This window comes from Delphinapterus leucas, chromosome 19 (genome assembly GCF_059928025.1).
Source record: "Delphinapterus leucas isolate spDelLeu-1000000601 "Yukka" chromosome 19, BTC_Dleu_Yukka2, whole genome shotgun sequence".
In the NCBI taxonomy this organism is placed as follows: Eukaryota; Metazoa; Chordata; class Mammalia; order Artiodactyla; family Monodontidae; genus Delphinapterus; species Delphinapterus leucas.
Genome location: NC_143147.1, coordinates 53,503,166 through 53,519,723, shown reverse-complemented (window position 1 = coordinate 53,519,723; position 16,558 = coordinate 53,503,166). Strand labels below are relative to the sequence as shown.

At 44.1% G+C, this 16,558-nt stretch overlaps 1 protein-coding gene across 3 annotated transcripts in view; it reads right to left on the bottom strand.

The window, feature by feature from the left end:
* Window positions 1-2,923: 2,923 nt before the first annotated feature.
* Window positions 2,924-16,558, bottom strand: part of LOC111170872 (leucine-rich repeat-containing protein 37A3-like) — a 44,929-nt gene continuing 31,294 nt past the window's right edge. The window contains exons 8-9 of one of the 3 annotated variants that reach the window (XM_089901356.1): window positions 16,449-16,536; window positions 12,175-15,538 (exon numbers count right to left, since the gene is read on the bottom strand). In XM_089901356.1, the coding sequence (XP_089757482.1) occupies window positions 16,486-16,536 (51 nt within the window). In that variant the 3' untranslated portion in view covers window positions 12,175-15,538; window positions 16,449-16,485. Of the gene's footprint in view, window positions 9,596-12,174; window positions 16,537-16,558 lie in introns of those variants that run through there. The other 2 variants (XM_089901357.1, XM_089901355.1) reach the window with 2 other exon arrangements.

Below are 16,558 nucleotides of genomic sequence, written 5' to 3'. Positions count from 1 at the left end.
TAGGTCTTGGCATATAATAGGGGAGTGATGGTCTGTTGACTGAGTGAATGAATGAGTACATAAGAAAATGAAATTATTTTCTCCAACTGAAGCTGCCTGCTGGGAAGGAGAAATGAAGACTAATTTTTAAATGTTGAGTGTCGCATGGGAGGCTAGGCCCTGTACGGTGAGTCATAATAGAGCTGTCCTGGACAATTAGGAAGCTTCAGAAGGGCTCTGAGCCCCTGGGTAGTAGAGACAGTTGACATCTGGGATAACCTTGCCACAGTTCTTGTTGGCAAACATATCCCTTCGTGCTACTGAGAAAAACTCAGATACATTAGGCCTTTCCTTCATTTTATTTTAAGATGTTATTATCTTTTCTGTATTTATAAAAAATACAAGGGAAAAAAGATAAGAAGTATGTATACCTGCCAATGAATAAAAGAACACATAATTGGAACTTCCCTGCTGGTGCAGTGGTTAAGACTCCATGCTCCCAATGCGGGGGGCCTTGGTTCAATCCCTGGTCGGTGAACTATGTCTCACATGCATGCTGCAACTAAGAGTTCGCACACCACAATTAAGGAGCCTGTGAGCCACAACTAAGGAGCCTGCCTGCTGCAACTAAGACCCGGTGCAACCAAATAAATAAATAAATAAATAATTTAAAAGAACGCATAATTAATGTAGGTAACAATTTCGGGCGTGCGGGCAGTAAGCTAAGGCTCTGCATTAAATAAGGAAATCTAATACGAATGCCCTTTCCTCTCAACTCTATAGTGACTTGTAGAACATTCTCTCAGTGCCGAGCCTTATGCTGTGAAAATCTCAGAACCTAAGCTTATGGAATGGTCTTCATGTCCAATATAAGAAAAGAACTCATTACTCACAACTGACACCAAGTAACTGTTTCATAATCTTTCCAGGACCATCTGTAATATCTGAGTGGTTATGTGAAATGGTTGCAGGGTCTGCAAACAAAAGAATGCCTGACACAAAATCATTTCAATCCCAGGGAGTACAGCCAGGATTGAAGAGGGTGGTAAACAGGGTACAGAAGTGGGAGGTAGTGTACCTGGAGTCACATCTGAGGAGAGTTCTCAGATTCAATAAAGGTGAAATCAGTGAGTAAAGAAATATGGGTGAGAATAGGCAGCAAGGTCAGTAGGAAGTAGCCAGAGCGAGAAGCCAATCAGAGAAGACACACAATTATAAAGGGAAAGGTCTGGGAAATCTAAGCCTCACTCACTTATTCAGAGGAATTGAAAAGGTCCTTGAAAAAGGAATGGTGGCTGAATGGAGGCACATAATGAAATGTTAATTCTGGGGAAGTAAAATTGGATGGCATGTTAATATGGAATAAGGTTTCTACAATGCATGAAAGAATATTTTAACCATTTTCTGGAATGTGAAGGGAGCTCTGAATAGGCAGTTTGAGAGCGGTGATGAAGCCTCCTTTATGTTACATCTGACAAAAGTTCCTCAAGCTCCGGACGTCCCTGGTGGCACGGTGGTTAAGAGTCCGCCTGCCAATGCAGGGGACACGGGTTCGATCCCTCATCCGGGAAGATCCCACATGCCGCAGAGCAACTAAGCCGGTAAGCCACAACTACTAAAGCCTGCGTGCCTAGAACCCGTGCTCCGCAACAAGAGAAGCCATCGCGATGAGAAGCCCACACACCACAAGGAAGAGGAATCCCCACTCGCCGCAACTAGAGAAACCCAGCGCGCAGCAACAAGACCCAACGCAGCCAAAAATCAATCTATCAATTAATTAATTATAATGAAAAACGTTTGTAAACCTCACACATTTGAAATACACGTAAAAGTAAATATAAGGAAGACTCTTGTGAAGATTTCTTAAATTAAGGGGCAGCATAAAATGACATGGGGTTTAACATCAGTTAACTTTGGGTTTGGCCTCTAGTTTCCACATGTACTGTCATGAACCTTAAGTAAGTCACTTAACCATCCTGAGTTCGAGTTTCTTCATCTAAAAAAAAGAAAGAAAGATCTGGGGAACTGGGGGATCAGTGGAGCAGTGAATCTGAGAGCATTCTGTACACCACAGTGCTGTACAAATGCTGGCCTTTCCCCCCGCCCCCGCCTCCCGCTGGGATCTTAGTTCCCCGACCAGGGATTGAACCCGGGCCCTCAGCAGTGAAAGTGCAGAGTCCTAACACTGGACCGCCAGGGAATTCCCGATGGCCTATTAGTTTTAAATTCAGCACTTCATCCCAGTAGAGCGAGGAATTCCACATTTGGACCCACCTTCACTGGAGATGTCTGAAAAAGCTGCTTCTGGTCGCATGCCTTTTGGGCTCTGTGGGCATCCCCTGCTGAATAAAACTTGATGATGCCACAGAACCCAGGACCGGCCACTGCTGCGTTTGGGAAGACTCGGACCGAATACAGAAGGCCAAACTGGGAGAAGACTGTGAACAGAGAATGCTGTAGGGTGGTCCCATGCTAAGTAAGTGCAGGAAATTTCACGCCCAGGATAACAAACCGCCCGTTCCCTTATATTCCCCCAGCCCTTCGCCACAGGCAACTGTGGTGAGCCTGCAACTCCAAACACTTCTCATTTTATGAACAAGTTTCCCTCTGAAATCCTAAGCTTCGAGAAGCATTAGGAGGCAATGCCGTCTGTTGGGAACTATCTCTCAAAAATCTGTGGGAGCGAGCTGACTGCTCAGGTCGGCTCTAGAACTAAGATTCCTCTCAGCGGAGACCACAGGCAGATGAGGTGCTGAAGCAGTACCCCGGGCCGCCCAGTTACTGCGGCGCGGGGCGGCTTCCCCCACCCCTCCCTCCGCCCCGGCTCGGCTCACTTGCAAGGCCTCGGCCGTGGGTCCAGAGCTCAGCTCCCACACCAGCAAGGGTTTGTCACTCGCGATGGGAACCGCAAAAGGTACCAACTCCACCATTCTACCGCCACCGCGCGTGCGCGGCTCGGGGCTCAAGCGGACTCCGTCTGCGCACGCGCGCCCGCCCTTTTTAAAAAAGCGAGCCTGAGGGGCGGAGTCAGCTCGGTGGGAGTGGGACGGGGGCGGTGCTCCGACCTCTCCCTCGCCCCTCCCACTCCGGGCTTGTCTCTGCCTCTAGTTCCCCTTCCGCAACCCGCGCACCCAGAAGTTTTGGAGTTTAGCGTTTCTATTCAAGTGTATTTTTAGCGTAGAGTCCAAAGTGTGAGTTTACAGGATCGAATGGTGCGGACATCTTTACAGCAGCTGGCTTCATCTTCAAAGTTCCAGAGGAGACTAGAGTACTAAGTAGTTAGTGCTAACTATCCACTGAACTTTAAAAACTTAGATTTCCCGACTCTGTGTGAGAAATGACCACCAAAGATGCAATCCTTCGATTTGAGTGTTTGCATGAGTCTTAAATATGCAAATCAAGGTATAACATTAAAGCCATCAACCGTCTAGTATGAAATTCTTAAAAAGCTGGTTTCTAGCCCATTTTCCTAAAGTACCGCCAAATCACCCAGCACATTTCTCCATCCCCACCACGACTTTCTCCACCTCAATATATCAGACACTTAGCCCCACCCATTACCTACTTCTGAGCTCTTTTACTTCAAGAATTGTTGTCTTTGGAGGAATTACTTGGATCTTGATACTGTTTCAAACCAATAATTATAGATTTATTATCTATATCGTTATCCATTGCATTCATTGTATGTATCCATTTATTCATTGTATCCATTATCTGTGTATGGAGATAATCTCCATAATCTTCTCCAGATTGATTATGAACACCTCATGAACAATATTTACAGATTTATCACCCTTTTTCTAGTACTTAGCACACTCATACTCTATTAGGTACTCAAATATATTTGGCATTAATCCGTTGCGAAGCACCGGCTCTAGGCAAGCGGGCTTCAGTAGTTGCAGCACGAGGGCTCAGTAGCTGTGGCTCACAGACTCTAGAGCACAGGCTCAGTAGTTGTGGCACACAGGCTTAGTTGCTCCGCGGCAGGTGGGATCTTCCAGGACCAGGGCTCGAACCCATGTCCCCTGCATTGGCAGGCGGATTCGTAACTACTGTGCCACCAGGGAAGTCTGGAAGGCGGATTGTTTACCACTGACCATCAGAGAAGTCCCAGGATCAGCCTTTTAAAGAAGCATCCCAGAGATGTTTGAGTGCAGACGTCCACAGACCATATTTTGAGAAATGATATTTCCCTATGGACACCTTTCCTCTGGCAGCCCTTTTGAATGGCAGCTATGTTCTCTCCGATGCTGCACTGCCTGCAGTCTACCCAGCTTTCATCCCAGTGAGAACATTCCAGAGAGCAACTAAGGATCAACTCCAGGTGTTTCTACAGTCACCTCTGGGGCTCACTGCATGTCACCAGCAACTCACCTGCTGCCCAACTACACTGACACCTTCCAGATTTCTGACTCAGCTAGCTCTCCACCATGTTATTCTATGTAGACACACACCCCTTTTACAAAGCCTTCGACACCCATAAGCCTATAAAAAAAAAAAAAAAAGGAGTAGGGCTCCAGGACTTCTCCAAGTACAGGTGGTGCCTCCTCACCATACCTGTATATAGACGCATGTTGGATAGTGTTGGCTGGCTCTTGACACCCATTTCTACCCGCTTCTCTTCAGGTGCTAGAAGCCTGGGAACCATATTTCACAGATCCCCTCGACAGCAGGGTTCTGCCAATAAAATGTACTTGTGTGAAATTTGGAAGGTGGAAAGCAGATGGAAATCATTCTTTCCTCCTCTGCAGCAGACTCCATATACCCCATCTAGTCACCACCCGTGGGGCTTTGGGGCTTCAATGATCTCATCAGTGGTTTCCCAAAGTTTCCTGACTTCTGAGTGGCAGCAGCAGTTTTGAGTCTATGGAAAGCAGCTGTGGTGGAGTAACCTGAAGGCTAGTGCTACAATGCCCCCATCCCCAACTTTCACCACCATTAGCCCCCTCAATGATAAGCACCAACTGTTTGGATATAATCTTTCTCCCTTTCTGGCTTTTTTTTTGCTTGAAGTATCTAGAGTGCTTTCTATTTTCTTGTCTATGGTAGTTTTAAAATATGTCCACAAATTCTTTGACTCTTTTCTTTCTTCAAAAGGTGGAGTCTCAATCCCCTCGTCTTGAATGTGAGCTGGAACGAGTGACTGACTTCTAACCATGCTACGTGGCAGAAGTGGTGCTATGAGCCTTCTGAGGCCAGGCCATAAGAGGAATAACCTCTGTCTCTCTCTTGGACAGCTCCCTCTGGAGGAAGCCAGTCATCATGTAGTGAGGACATTCGATCAAGTAGCAGGTGGACAGACAGGCTCATGCAGGGAGGAAATGAGGCCTCCCTCTAACAACCAGCACCACTCTGGCAGCCAGGTAAGGGAGTGAGCCATCTTGGAAGCGGACCCTGCAGCCTCAGTTTAGCTGTCAGATGACTGCAGCCCTGGCCAACATCTTGAGGACCTCATGAGAGACCCAGAGCCAGAACTGCCCAAGATATTTCTAAAGGCTTGACTCAGAAATTGTGAGCAATAAATGTTTATTGTTGTCTTCAGCCACTATTTTGGAGTGATGTGTTACATACCACCAGATAATCAATACACTGTCTGATTCAGGGGTTGAACCAGACAGAGTTGAGACCCTCAATATATTGAACTGGCATATTAATGAATGATGCCCTTGTAACCGTTGGGGACTTCGGTCCTGGGCTCCAAGACTTTTCCTCTACCACAATACTTGCCATGCCAACAACCCACAGATTTTCCTGGGCACGAAATTCCTCAAACCCCTACTGTGAAAATATACAGTAGGGTTTTATTGTTCGGGCGGGGGGAGGAACTTATAAGCAGAACAATAACAGAGTGCACTCAATCCCCCAAGCTTTCAGAGAAGGGGATTAGACCAGACTTAGCTGCATTGTGTGTCCCATGACCAGAGTTCCCGTAGAGGAGAAGCCAGCTTGGACTGCGTCACAGTTACAGGGATGGTGAGGCAGGGAACGTCTACACTAGTAACAGTGGCAACTGCTTGGTGACAGAAATGGTCGCAGTAGGAGGGGGAGCCTATGTTTTCCATTGCGCTCGCTGGTACCTGCTGAGCTAGCTTTTTGCTGAGCTACTGAAAGGGGAAAGGAATGAGTGTCCAGGACTAGCTGAATTATTTCTCATCACCTCCTGGATTCCCAACACCTCACTGATCTCCATTCCCAGATTACATTTGGACCTTATCATCATCTGGAATTTGTCATAAAAATTCTTAAAAGTACAATCTTTCATTCTCTGAACATAAGCTCTTGTCCTTTCAGTTCTCACTCATGTGTATCCACCGTACATGCTCTTCAGTTGCATCAAAACCTCTGGTCTGGTGCTCCATTTTCTCCCAGTTCCTACTTGGCCTAAACACCCAAGTTGACCTCTCGGCCTCTCTACTTGTAGGCCACCATCAAAGTACTCTTTATAAAACTCAAGCTTGGTCATGTCTCTTCTCTGTTTTAAACGTTGTAGTTTGTGCTCTGTTCGCTAGAGGCCATGTGCCTTGACCAGGCCCTTTGGGATTGGTTCTCTGCTCGCCCGCACAACCTCACCTACTGCCCTTTCCTCCTTGTGCTTCATGCTTGGGAACACCAGACTGCACACGCTTCAAGCCCACCCAAGGTTTCTTGCCTCTTGCCTCTGTACTGTCCTCCGTCTAGAATGCCTTTCCTTCATCTCGTCCTCCCAAGAAACTCCTCTTTGGCTTTCTTCTTCTTCCCCTCCTCTAAGCCATCCCTCACATTGACTCCTTTCCAGCCAACCAAGAGCTGAACCACTTCTTGGTACACTGCCATTGTCATGTCAACACACTGTCTTCTATGTATAATATGTCTTCAGGTGTCTGTGCCTCATCTCAGTCTTAGGGCCCCGCAAGAGCAGGGACTTTGTCCTGATCATCTCTTTCCCCAGCACCAGGCACAGTGTCTGGCATATAAACCAGGCTCAGATCAAGTTCTACCTTTTTCATGGAACCTCCCTAGTTTCCTAACCTTCCTTCCTCTGAATCCTACAATTTTCTTCTCTGTATCACTTTTGCCCTAACCATATATTGTGTCATTTCATTATCTTTTAAAAAGTGGCTCATTTCTCTGCCAGATTTCATCGGAATCAGAATTTTCATTAATTTAGTAGCTGTTGGCCTTGTATCTCCCTCTCCCCTTCCATCTCTCAGGTCTCAGTAAGGATTTGGGCTCTAAGCTAATTTGTCCATCATAATATGGTGACAGAGGCGGCCCCAGGCGGCCATGTTTTGTACCACCTGACCCTGGGCACCCCTCCTGCTTCTGGGCCACTGCCAGGGATGAGTCCCTGATACAAGGAGAGACAGCTCACTCACAGGCTGGCCAGGTGAAGTCTCTGGCTCTGGCAAAAACGCTGCCCAATCCAGGTCAAGCTGGGCAAAGCAGAATCTTACTCTTGGGAATTTTAATTTAGAAATATGGTAGGGTAGCATTTGAGACTAATAAAAAATTGTGCAAATCTGAGGTAGTAAGATACCCAAAATATTATCTAAGCCTCATTTATGTACCAACTTTGAAATAATGGAAATCTCCCAAAATAGGAACCTGGAGCTACCTGGAATGCTGGTCCACACTTTGGGAAGCCCAGCAGTACAAGGATCTCTACCCCTGGCTTCTCGTCAGCTCCCTGTCTTTGTGACCACCTCTCTTATTGAAATCAGACCCCCACTCATTACAGAGTTTGAGCGGGCAGGGGGACCTTCCGTTCTTGTGACCTAATAGTGTAACCAAAGTGCCTAGTACTGTACCTGGTCCATAGTAGGTGCTCAATCAACAGCAGCTGCCTCCTTCTCCTCATTATTATCATTGTTATCAACTCTGGTGGCAAACACAGCTTATACTTCTCTGCATCCCTGTTGGAGTCTAACAGTTCTGGGCTCCAACCTTAACTCACACTTTTGGAGGTGGGGCCTTGGGCCCTTGAGCAGGTTACCTACATTCTTTAAACCCTGTTTCCTATCTGTCAAACGAGGATAACAAGATATGCTTCCACGGACTGTTGGGCTAAATAAGACCATAAGATGCCTAACCTAGGGCTTGGCACCAAGCAAGCAAGTGGTAAATGTTAGCTGCTGCTCCTTCCTATTGTTACTAGTATTAGTCATGCGCCTTAAACACAGTAAATACTTGTTGCCTCACTGAAGTCACCGCCCAGAGAAAAACACTTGTATTTCATTCTCAGTAAGAAACTTTGGGAGGTGACTTGGGCAGGCACTGGGAGAACAGATGTCTCTCATGCAGCATCAGCAAACATAAATCAGAAGAACCGATGGGCTTTGCTTGGAACCCCACCCAACCGGCAGAACCTGCTGGGCTGTCTCCCAGGCCCACTGATCCTCTGGGGACCGTGTGCTATCACCCCGTGGCTTGCACCGTTCTTCACCTCACGTTACTAAACCGCCAGCACTATCTGTGGTCCTTTTGGTAGATTATCAAGTCTTGTTCATCCAGAATTTCTTTTACTCATTACTGTATTTAACTCTCACTGACTTAATAAATGTGATTAATGACTTAATAAATGTGATTAATGACTTTCTCGGCAGGAGTGGAAGAGCGTTTGCACCTTCCGCAGGTGGCACTATCATTATAGAATCACTTGGAATCATGCAGCTCGCGGCCTATGCTGGGTGTGGCAGGACGTGAGTAGGTTTGGTGCTGGGCTGAGCTGCAGGGAGCCGAGCAGCCCACAGCTGACCCGCAGTGGGGTCAGAAGAGGCCAGGGCCTGAGGAGGGCCGTCTTGGGCAATGGCTGCTCTCACACGTTCTTCTTTACCCTGTCTTTCTGGCACCTCCCTGCTAGTTATCCAAGGGTTGGGATTCTTTTTTAAAGGAAAAAACAACCCAATGGGAATTTTCCACCAGCTTGAAATGGTGGAGAACCCCCTACCAAGACAGGGTACACATTTGTACCTGAGTTTGAGAACTTGGGAGAAAAGTCAGGCCTTGGCTCCACAGCGGAGGGAGGCTCAGTGATCCAAGTATTCTTGCAACCCCAATGACCGTACGAGAGGGGCCAGAAGTAGATGATCCTCTATGGGCAGAAGGACGAGCATGTTGTAAATAACTGGTACTTGATGAACCAGGAGAGAGAGAGCACCAGAATAAATTATTGCATTTAATGACCTATGCCCCTTGAGGATGGTATGTTTTCCAGTTCCCAGGGACGGATGATACTGGGCAAACAAGGGAGGGAAGCCCCTCTTCATCCTTCTACTCATCCTCCTTTGCCCACATTTCCCCTTGTGGAAGTACTGGCTACATGAGGGATTCTAATTTCAGCCCTGCTTCTTCTTGCAGGCCCTTGTTATTGGTATATAAATATTCAACTATTTACATTTTAATTCCTTACCACATGGTTAAACTTGGTTATGAATTTATACATTTTAATATGAGAAAAATAAGTATTTTACAAGCAATGCTGAGAAGCCAGCATTAGAAAATAACATTTGCAGGTGGCCTGAGGCAGAGCAGGGCTCACTCTGTGGCAGTCTCGTGTGCTGTCTCACTTTCCTCACCCGCCTCTGCATCAATCCAATATGCAGCCAGAAGCTTGTCTGCTGGGGCTTTGATGACTTCCCTGGGGTAAGAAGACTAATTGCAAGGCTTTTACTTTTGAAAGGAACAATTATAGGTTTCATTATTTCCTCATTTAGATGAGAAATTTAAATTGTCCCCTATCATTCACGTTGCATCCTTATAGAATATCTCACCCTCATCAGAAGACTCCCTGTCCTGTAGCTTTGGTGCCATGTTTTCCTTGCCTGTGGCGTTGAGGGGCCTATACGTATCCCTAAGCCAAAGTTGTGGGAAACGTTCAGCCTTGAGAGCCAGCTGCTCGAAGGGACTGTGCCTACTTGTTCCCCTCCTTGCTCCATTCCATGGGACATAAACCACCAGGGCCCAGAGATCAGAAAGAATGGAAACTGAGACGAGCAAAGCTGTCTCCTCCCTGCACACGCAGGTTATTCTGCATGATTCTGGGCTTATGGGTTTCCTCCCAGGGAAGTTAACCTTGAAGCCGAGACAGTCTCTAGATGATGTAAACCGCCACCTGGCAACCAACCTCCCTTTTTCTAGCCTATATAATCTGCAACTGTAGCATAATAAAATTTGCCTTGCCACCATCAGTTGTCCTGGTCCTTCTGACCCCATTCGTCGGTGCTACTTCAGTTCCTTACCCCTTCCCTTTTGACCCTGGGCGGTGAAACCCTCTTTCTCCGGCTGGTCTGTGGCAAGCGGCGCCTGAACAGGGACCTGAAGCGTGAAGGCAGTTAAAAGAAAGTGCAGGTAAGAGAATCCTTATGCAAAGTATGTGTGGCCACGAGTAAAAGTGAAACTAATAGAGGCGTAAGGCAATAGTCAGAAGTAAAAGAAGATGGGACAAAAGGGCTCAAAGGAGCGTGAATTATTTGCTCAGGTTTTACTTTCGATGCTTAAAGTTCGGGGTAGTAAGGTTTCTACCTCACAGTCGACTGAATTTTTGCAGCATATCCATGATGTATCTCCCTGGTTTCCTGATGGCGGCTCTGTTGATATAGAAATCTGGCAGAAAGTTGAAGAAGATTTAAAAAATTATTATGAGTCTCGAGGGCCTACTCATACTCCTGTTGTTACATTTAGTTTGTGGAATCTGATAAAAGAATGTTTAAATTCTTCTCATGATAGTGGTGATTTGAATGTAAAGTCAGAAAAGCCAAAGCCTTCTTCAGGAGATAAGACTGCCCTAATGGCTTCTACACCGCCACTTCCTAAATCTAGGGAACTTATTAATTTTGACATATCAGATGAAGAGGAACATTTCGATTTAACAGATGAGGCTTTTAAACACGAAAGAGAAAAATACCTTGAGGATGATTTTCTAATGGCTATGGTAGATAAGTCAGCGAAAAAGCTGCAGGTTAATAAGGACTGTCTTCCTCAAAAATCTCCATCTCTGAAAATGCTCAGTCCCTTGCAGCGCGCTGTACAAGGAGCAATACAACGAGGAGAAGATCCTATTTTCTGTTGTCCTGTCATAGAAAGACCTGATCCTAATAATCCTCAACAAGCTATTAGGGAGCATCAGGCTCTTCCTTTTAAAGTTTTGAAAGATTGAAAATCTGCCTGTGCTCAATATGGGCCCACTGCTCCTTTTACTACTGTTACGGTTGACACTATTGCAGGAGAAGCTCTTCCCCCCGCTGATTGGAAGTCTATTGCACGAGCTTGTTTAAATGGTGGAGATTATTTGATATGGAAGTCTGATTTTTATGAACGGGCTGCTGAACAAGCAGAAAAGAATGCTGCCCATAATATTCCAGTTGATTATCATATGCTGATTGGGGAAGGACAATATATTTATTTACAAGATCAATTTACTTCTCCCTTTGTTGCTTATCCTCAAATACATCATTTGGCATTACAAGCCTGGAGGAAATTACCTTCTACACACACAACTGAGGATCTTTCAAAAATTAGACACGGACCTGATGAACCATATGCTGATTTTGTAGATGGATTGTTACAGGCGGTGGGGAGACTCATTGTGGATGGACCCACTGGTACAATTGTAGTTAAGCAACTTGCTTTTGAAAACGCTAATAATGCATGTCAGGCTGCGATTCGACCTTGGAGAAAATGGGGAACATTGGAGGACCATATTCGCCTTTGTGCGGACATTGGACCTGCTTATATACAGAGTGCTGCTATGGCTGCAGCATTAACTAAAGTGGGATTTAGAAGCAATCAAAAGAAAACAAAGACTTGCTTTAAATGCGGAAAGGCAGGTCATTTTGCTAGAGAATGTAGATCTTTTAATTCTAACCCTAGTCCTTCCTTCCCTACTCAAAAACCTCCAGATGGTCGAAAAATCCCTGGTTTATGCCCTAGATGCAATAGGGGAAAACATTGGGCACGAGACTGTCGCTCACTGGCCCACAAAGAGGGGACACCACTGTCGGGAAACACCTCCCGGGGCCTTCCCCGGCCCCAACAAACAATAGGGGCAATGTTTGTGTATCCTCCTCAAATTATCAATCAGACATTAACCAAAAACAAAAACATACAATATCCTCACTCTCCAGAGCAACACCAGGAAGCGCAGGACTGGAGCTCAGTACCTCCGCCTGATATGTATTACCTCCTGAAATGGGTCCTCAGGCCCTCTCTACGGGCATCTGTGGACCTTTACCCAAGGGTTTGATGGGATTATTATTGGGAAAAAGTAGTGTCACCATGAAGGGTTTAACTATTATGCCAGGAGTCATAGATTCTGACTACGAAGGAGAAATAAAAATCATGGCACAAACTATTAAAAATGTAATAACTATTTCTCCTGGTGATAAAATTGCACAATTGCTACTTTTGCCCTTTGTACCTCATGGACAAATTTTACAACATCAAAAGAGAGGAACAAAGGCTTTTGGATCGTCTAATGCTGCCTACTGGATTCAGAAGATAGGGAAAGAACGTCCAGAAATGAAATTAACCATTAATGGAAAGTTTTTTTCAGGTTTGTTAGACACGGGAGCTGATGTCTCTGTTATGACGCAGATGCATTGGCCTAAACATTGGCCCGTTAGTCCTACTATTACAGAACTTCAAGGAATAGGACAAAGTTCTTCTCCTGTGCAAAGTAGTCAGTTATTATTATGGCAAGATAGTGAGGGCCATTCAGGATACTTCCAGCCTTATGTTTTGCCTGGGCTGCCTTTAAACCTCTGGGACCGAGATATATTAAAAGAAATGGGAGTATTGCTTTATAGTCCAAATTCTCAAGTCTCTAATATGATGTTGGATCAAGGATTTCTTCCCACAAAAGGGCTGGGAACAAATCAACAAGGAACTGTCTATCCTATTGATGTGAAAATAAAAAATGATAGACAAGGTTTGGGTTTTTCTTAGGGGCCTTGGATTCTCCTCCACTCACTGCTGATCCAATTACTTGGCTGACTGATGACCCTGTATGGGTGGACCAATGGCCCCTCACTAAGGACAAATTAGAGGCTGCAGAGTAGTTAGTTATAGAACAATTAAAGTTAGGACACTTAGAGTCTTCCAACAGTCCTTGGAATACTCCTATTTTTATTATCAAGAAAAAAATCTGGAAAATATAGGTTATTACAGGATCTAAGAGCTGTTAATAAAACTATGCTGATAATGGGAGCTCTTCAACCAGGCCTACCCTCTCCAACAGCCATACCACACAATTATCATCTTTTAATTGTAGATTTAAAAGATTGTTTTTTCACTATGCCTTTGTTTCCTGAAGATAGAAAACATTTTGCTTTTAGCTTGCCTTCCTTAAATTTTAAGGAACCCATGAGGAGATTTCAATGGAAAGTATTGCCTCAGGGTATGGCAAATAGTCCTACATTATGCCAAAAATATGTGGCTCAGGCCTTGACTCCTGCGAGAAAAAGGTTTCCAACGTTATATCTCATACATTATATGGGTGATATACTTTTAGCCACTGATAATATTTCTTTATTAGAGACTGCTTTTCAATTTTTACAACAATCCTTACAATCATTTGGCTTGGTCATTGCCTCAGAAAAAATTCAAAGACAATCTCCAGTTTTATATTTGCGAAAATATATTGATAACACTACTATTAGGCCTCAAAAACTGCAAATTCGAGTTGATAATTTAAAAACATTAAATGATTTTCAAAAATTACTTGGAGATATTAATTGGCTAAGGCCTTCCTTAAAACTTACTACTGCTCAATTACAGCCTTTGTTGGATATTCTTAAAGGTGACTCAGATCCTTCTTCTTCACGCTCTATGACTCCAGAAGGATTTCAAGCTTTACAAATAGTTAATAGAGCTATCAGCTCTGCACAATTAACTCGAATACATACTCACCTGCCAATTTCTTTAATTGTTTGTCCAACACCTCATGTACCTACAGCTGTTTTATGACAAATTGTTGGGATTATTGAATGGATTCATATGAAAACTACACCCTCTAAAGTTATTAACCCTTATTATGAACTTATTAGTAATTTAATAATGCAAGGTAGAACTAGATGCTTACAACATATAGGAATAGAACTTCTCAAATTATTATCCCTTATTCAGTTAGTCAGCAAAATTGGCTTTTTCAACATAGTAATGAATGGAGACTTGCTCTTGCAGGATTTCCAGGAAACCTAGAATGTCATTATCCTGCTGATAATTCAATTTAGTAAAAATAATCTTTACATTTTTCCCTCTATAATCCAACGACACCCTATTCCACCTGTACCTTTGGTTTTTCCCAGCGGGTCCTCCTCAGGAATGGCTATTGTACTCATTGACGACGGGACAAAATTGATTGAACAAACTCCATTGACTTCAGCTCAGCGTGTTGAACTACAGGCCGTTATTATGGCTTTTGAGCATTTTCCTTCTGTGTCTCTTAATCTGTTTTCTGATAGTAAATACCTTATTGATCTATTACTTCTTTTGGAAACTGCTACCGTAGGACATACTAAAGACCCTGAATTATCACCCTCTTTTCATTTGCTTCAACAGCTTATTCGTTCCCACGATGGTCCTGTTGCAGCTCTACACATCCGTGCTCATTCTAACTTGCCTGGTCCATTGTCTAAACTTAATGCGACTGCAGGTGTTTTAACTTGATCTAAACGTAATCTTTATCCTGTGCATTTTCCTCCCAAAAATAAAGTTAAAGTTACTCTTCCTCCTCAATCTCTTTTCCCTAAAGCAGGACATATCCCAATTTACCGTACTCCTCCTTTCCGTTCGTCATGCTATCAAGAATGGCTAATGTATTGCATTCGCTACTTGCGTGCTGTAAATAAACATGGTTTATATCCAGGACGCCCTTGCATTACGGTGAGTTATGATCAAACTCCTTTACAAGCAGCACAGCACTCCCATGCTTTACACCATCAGTCAGCTACCACCTTACGCAAACAATTTTCCATTACTCGTGAAGCCGTCCGACAAATTGTTAAGCAATGCCCACAATGCTTACCTCACCTTCCTGTTCCACATTATGGTGTTAATCCTCGTGGATTATTACCTAGTCATTTATGGCAAATGGATGTTACTCACATCCCCTCTTTTGGAAATTACAGTTTGTTCATGTCACTATTGATACTTATTCTGGTTTCCTCTGTGCTACAGCAAAGGCCGGAGAGGCTACCAAACATGTTATTACTCATTTATTACATTGTTTTGCATTTATGAATACTCCTAAAATTATTAAAACAGATAATGGGCCCACTTACACTAGTGCTGCTCTTGCAACATTTTGTAGTTCATTACAAATTACCCATATTACAGGCATTCCATATAACCCTCAAGGACACGGTATTATAGAACGTGCAAATAGATCTTTAAAGCTAACTATTGAAAAAATAAAAAAGGGGGAATTATACAGAACAACACCACATAACCTTATAAATCATGCTTCGTTTATTTTAAATTTTCTCACTGTTGATAAATTTGGCCGTTCTGCAGGGGAGAGGTTGATGGCTAGCAAATAGATGGCTCGCCACAGCTCACAACAAGTTCAGAACTTGAAGAAGCTCTGCATCTCTCACGAAAGTTTGACAGTGTTGATTCAGAAAAAGAAGAAGAAGGAGAGGAGATCAGATGGCAGTATTAAAATTGAGGATGCATTTAGCTTATCATGCAAAGTATATATGGATTTGTATTACTCCTTATAAGTATAATGACTCTATTTGGGAATGGGAAAAAGTAAAAATGCCTCTGCTGAGTGTTTAGTCAGATAATAATATTAGTCTTGATCTTAAGAAGTTAAATGCTGAAATTCAGGATATGCAAAATGCACATCTTGATGATATTTCGCCAGAAGATGTAATTCAAACTTTACTGGATCATTTAAAGTGGTTAAACCCTCAGTCTTGGATTACAGGAGGGTTGTCAGGATTTATTACCCTGGCCATAATTTGCCTATTATTGATAATAATCTTCTCATGTCTGTTTCGTATCCTCATGCAACAATATACTACTCTCGGCATTAAGCTTCATGGAATTATTTTGCAACAAATATTAAAAAATAAAAAAGGGGGACCTGTGGGAAACGGTCAGCCTTGAGAGCCAGCTGCGGACATGCCAGGCATGCCGCCGCTGCTCGAAGGGACTGTGCCTACTTGTTCCCCTCCTTGTTCCATTCCATGGGAGATAAACCACCAGGGCCCAGGGATCAGAAAGAATGGAAACTGAGACGAGCAAAGCTGTCTCCTCCCTGCACACGCAGGTTATTCTGGATGATTCTGGGCTTATGGGTTTCCTCCTAGGGAAGTTAACCTTGAAGCCGAGACATTTTTTACATGATGTAAACCACCATCTGGCAACCAACCTCCCTTTTTCTAGTCTATATAATCTGCAACTGTAGGATAATAAAATTTGTCTTGCAACCATCAGTTGTCTTGGTCCTTTTGACCTCATTCGTCAGTGCTACTTCAGTTCCTTACCCCTTCCCTTCTGACCCTGGGCAGTGAAATCCTCTTTCTACGGCAGGTCCGCGGCATAAAGTGGCCACCTTGTCCCAAAATCGCCCTCCTAGAACACAGAAAGGGAAGTA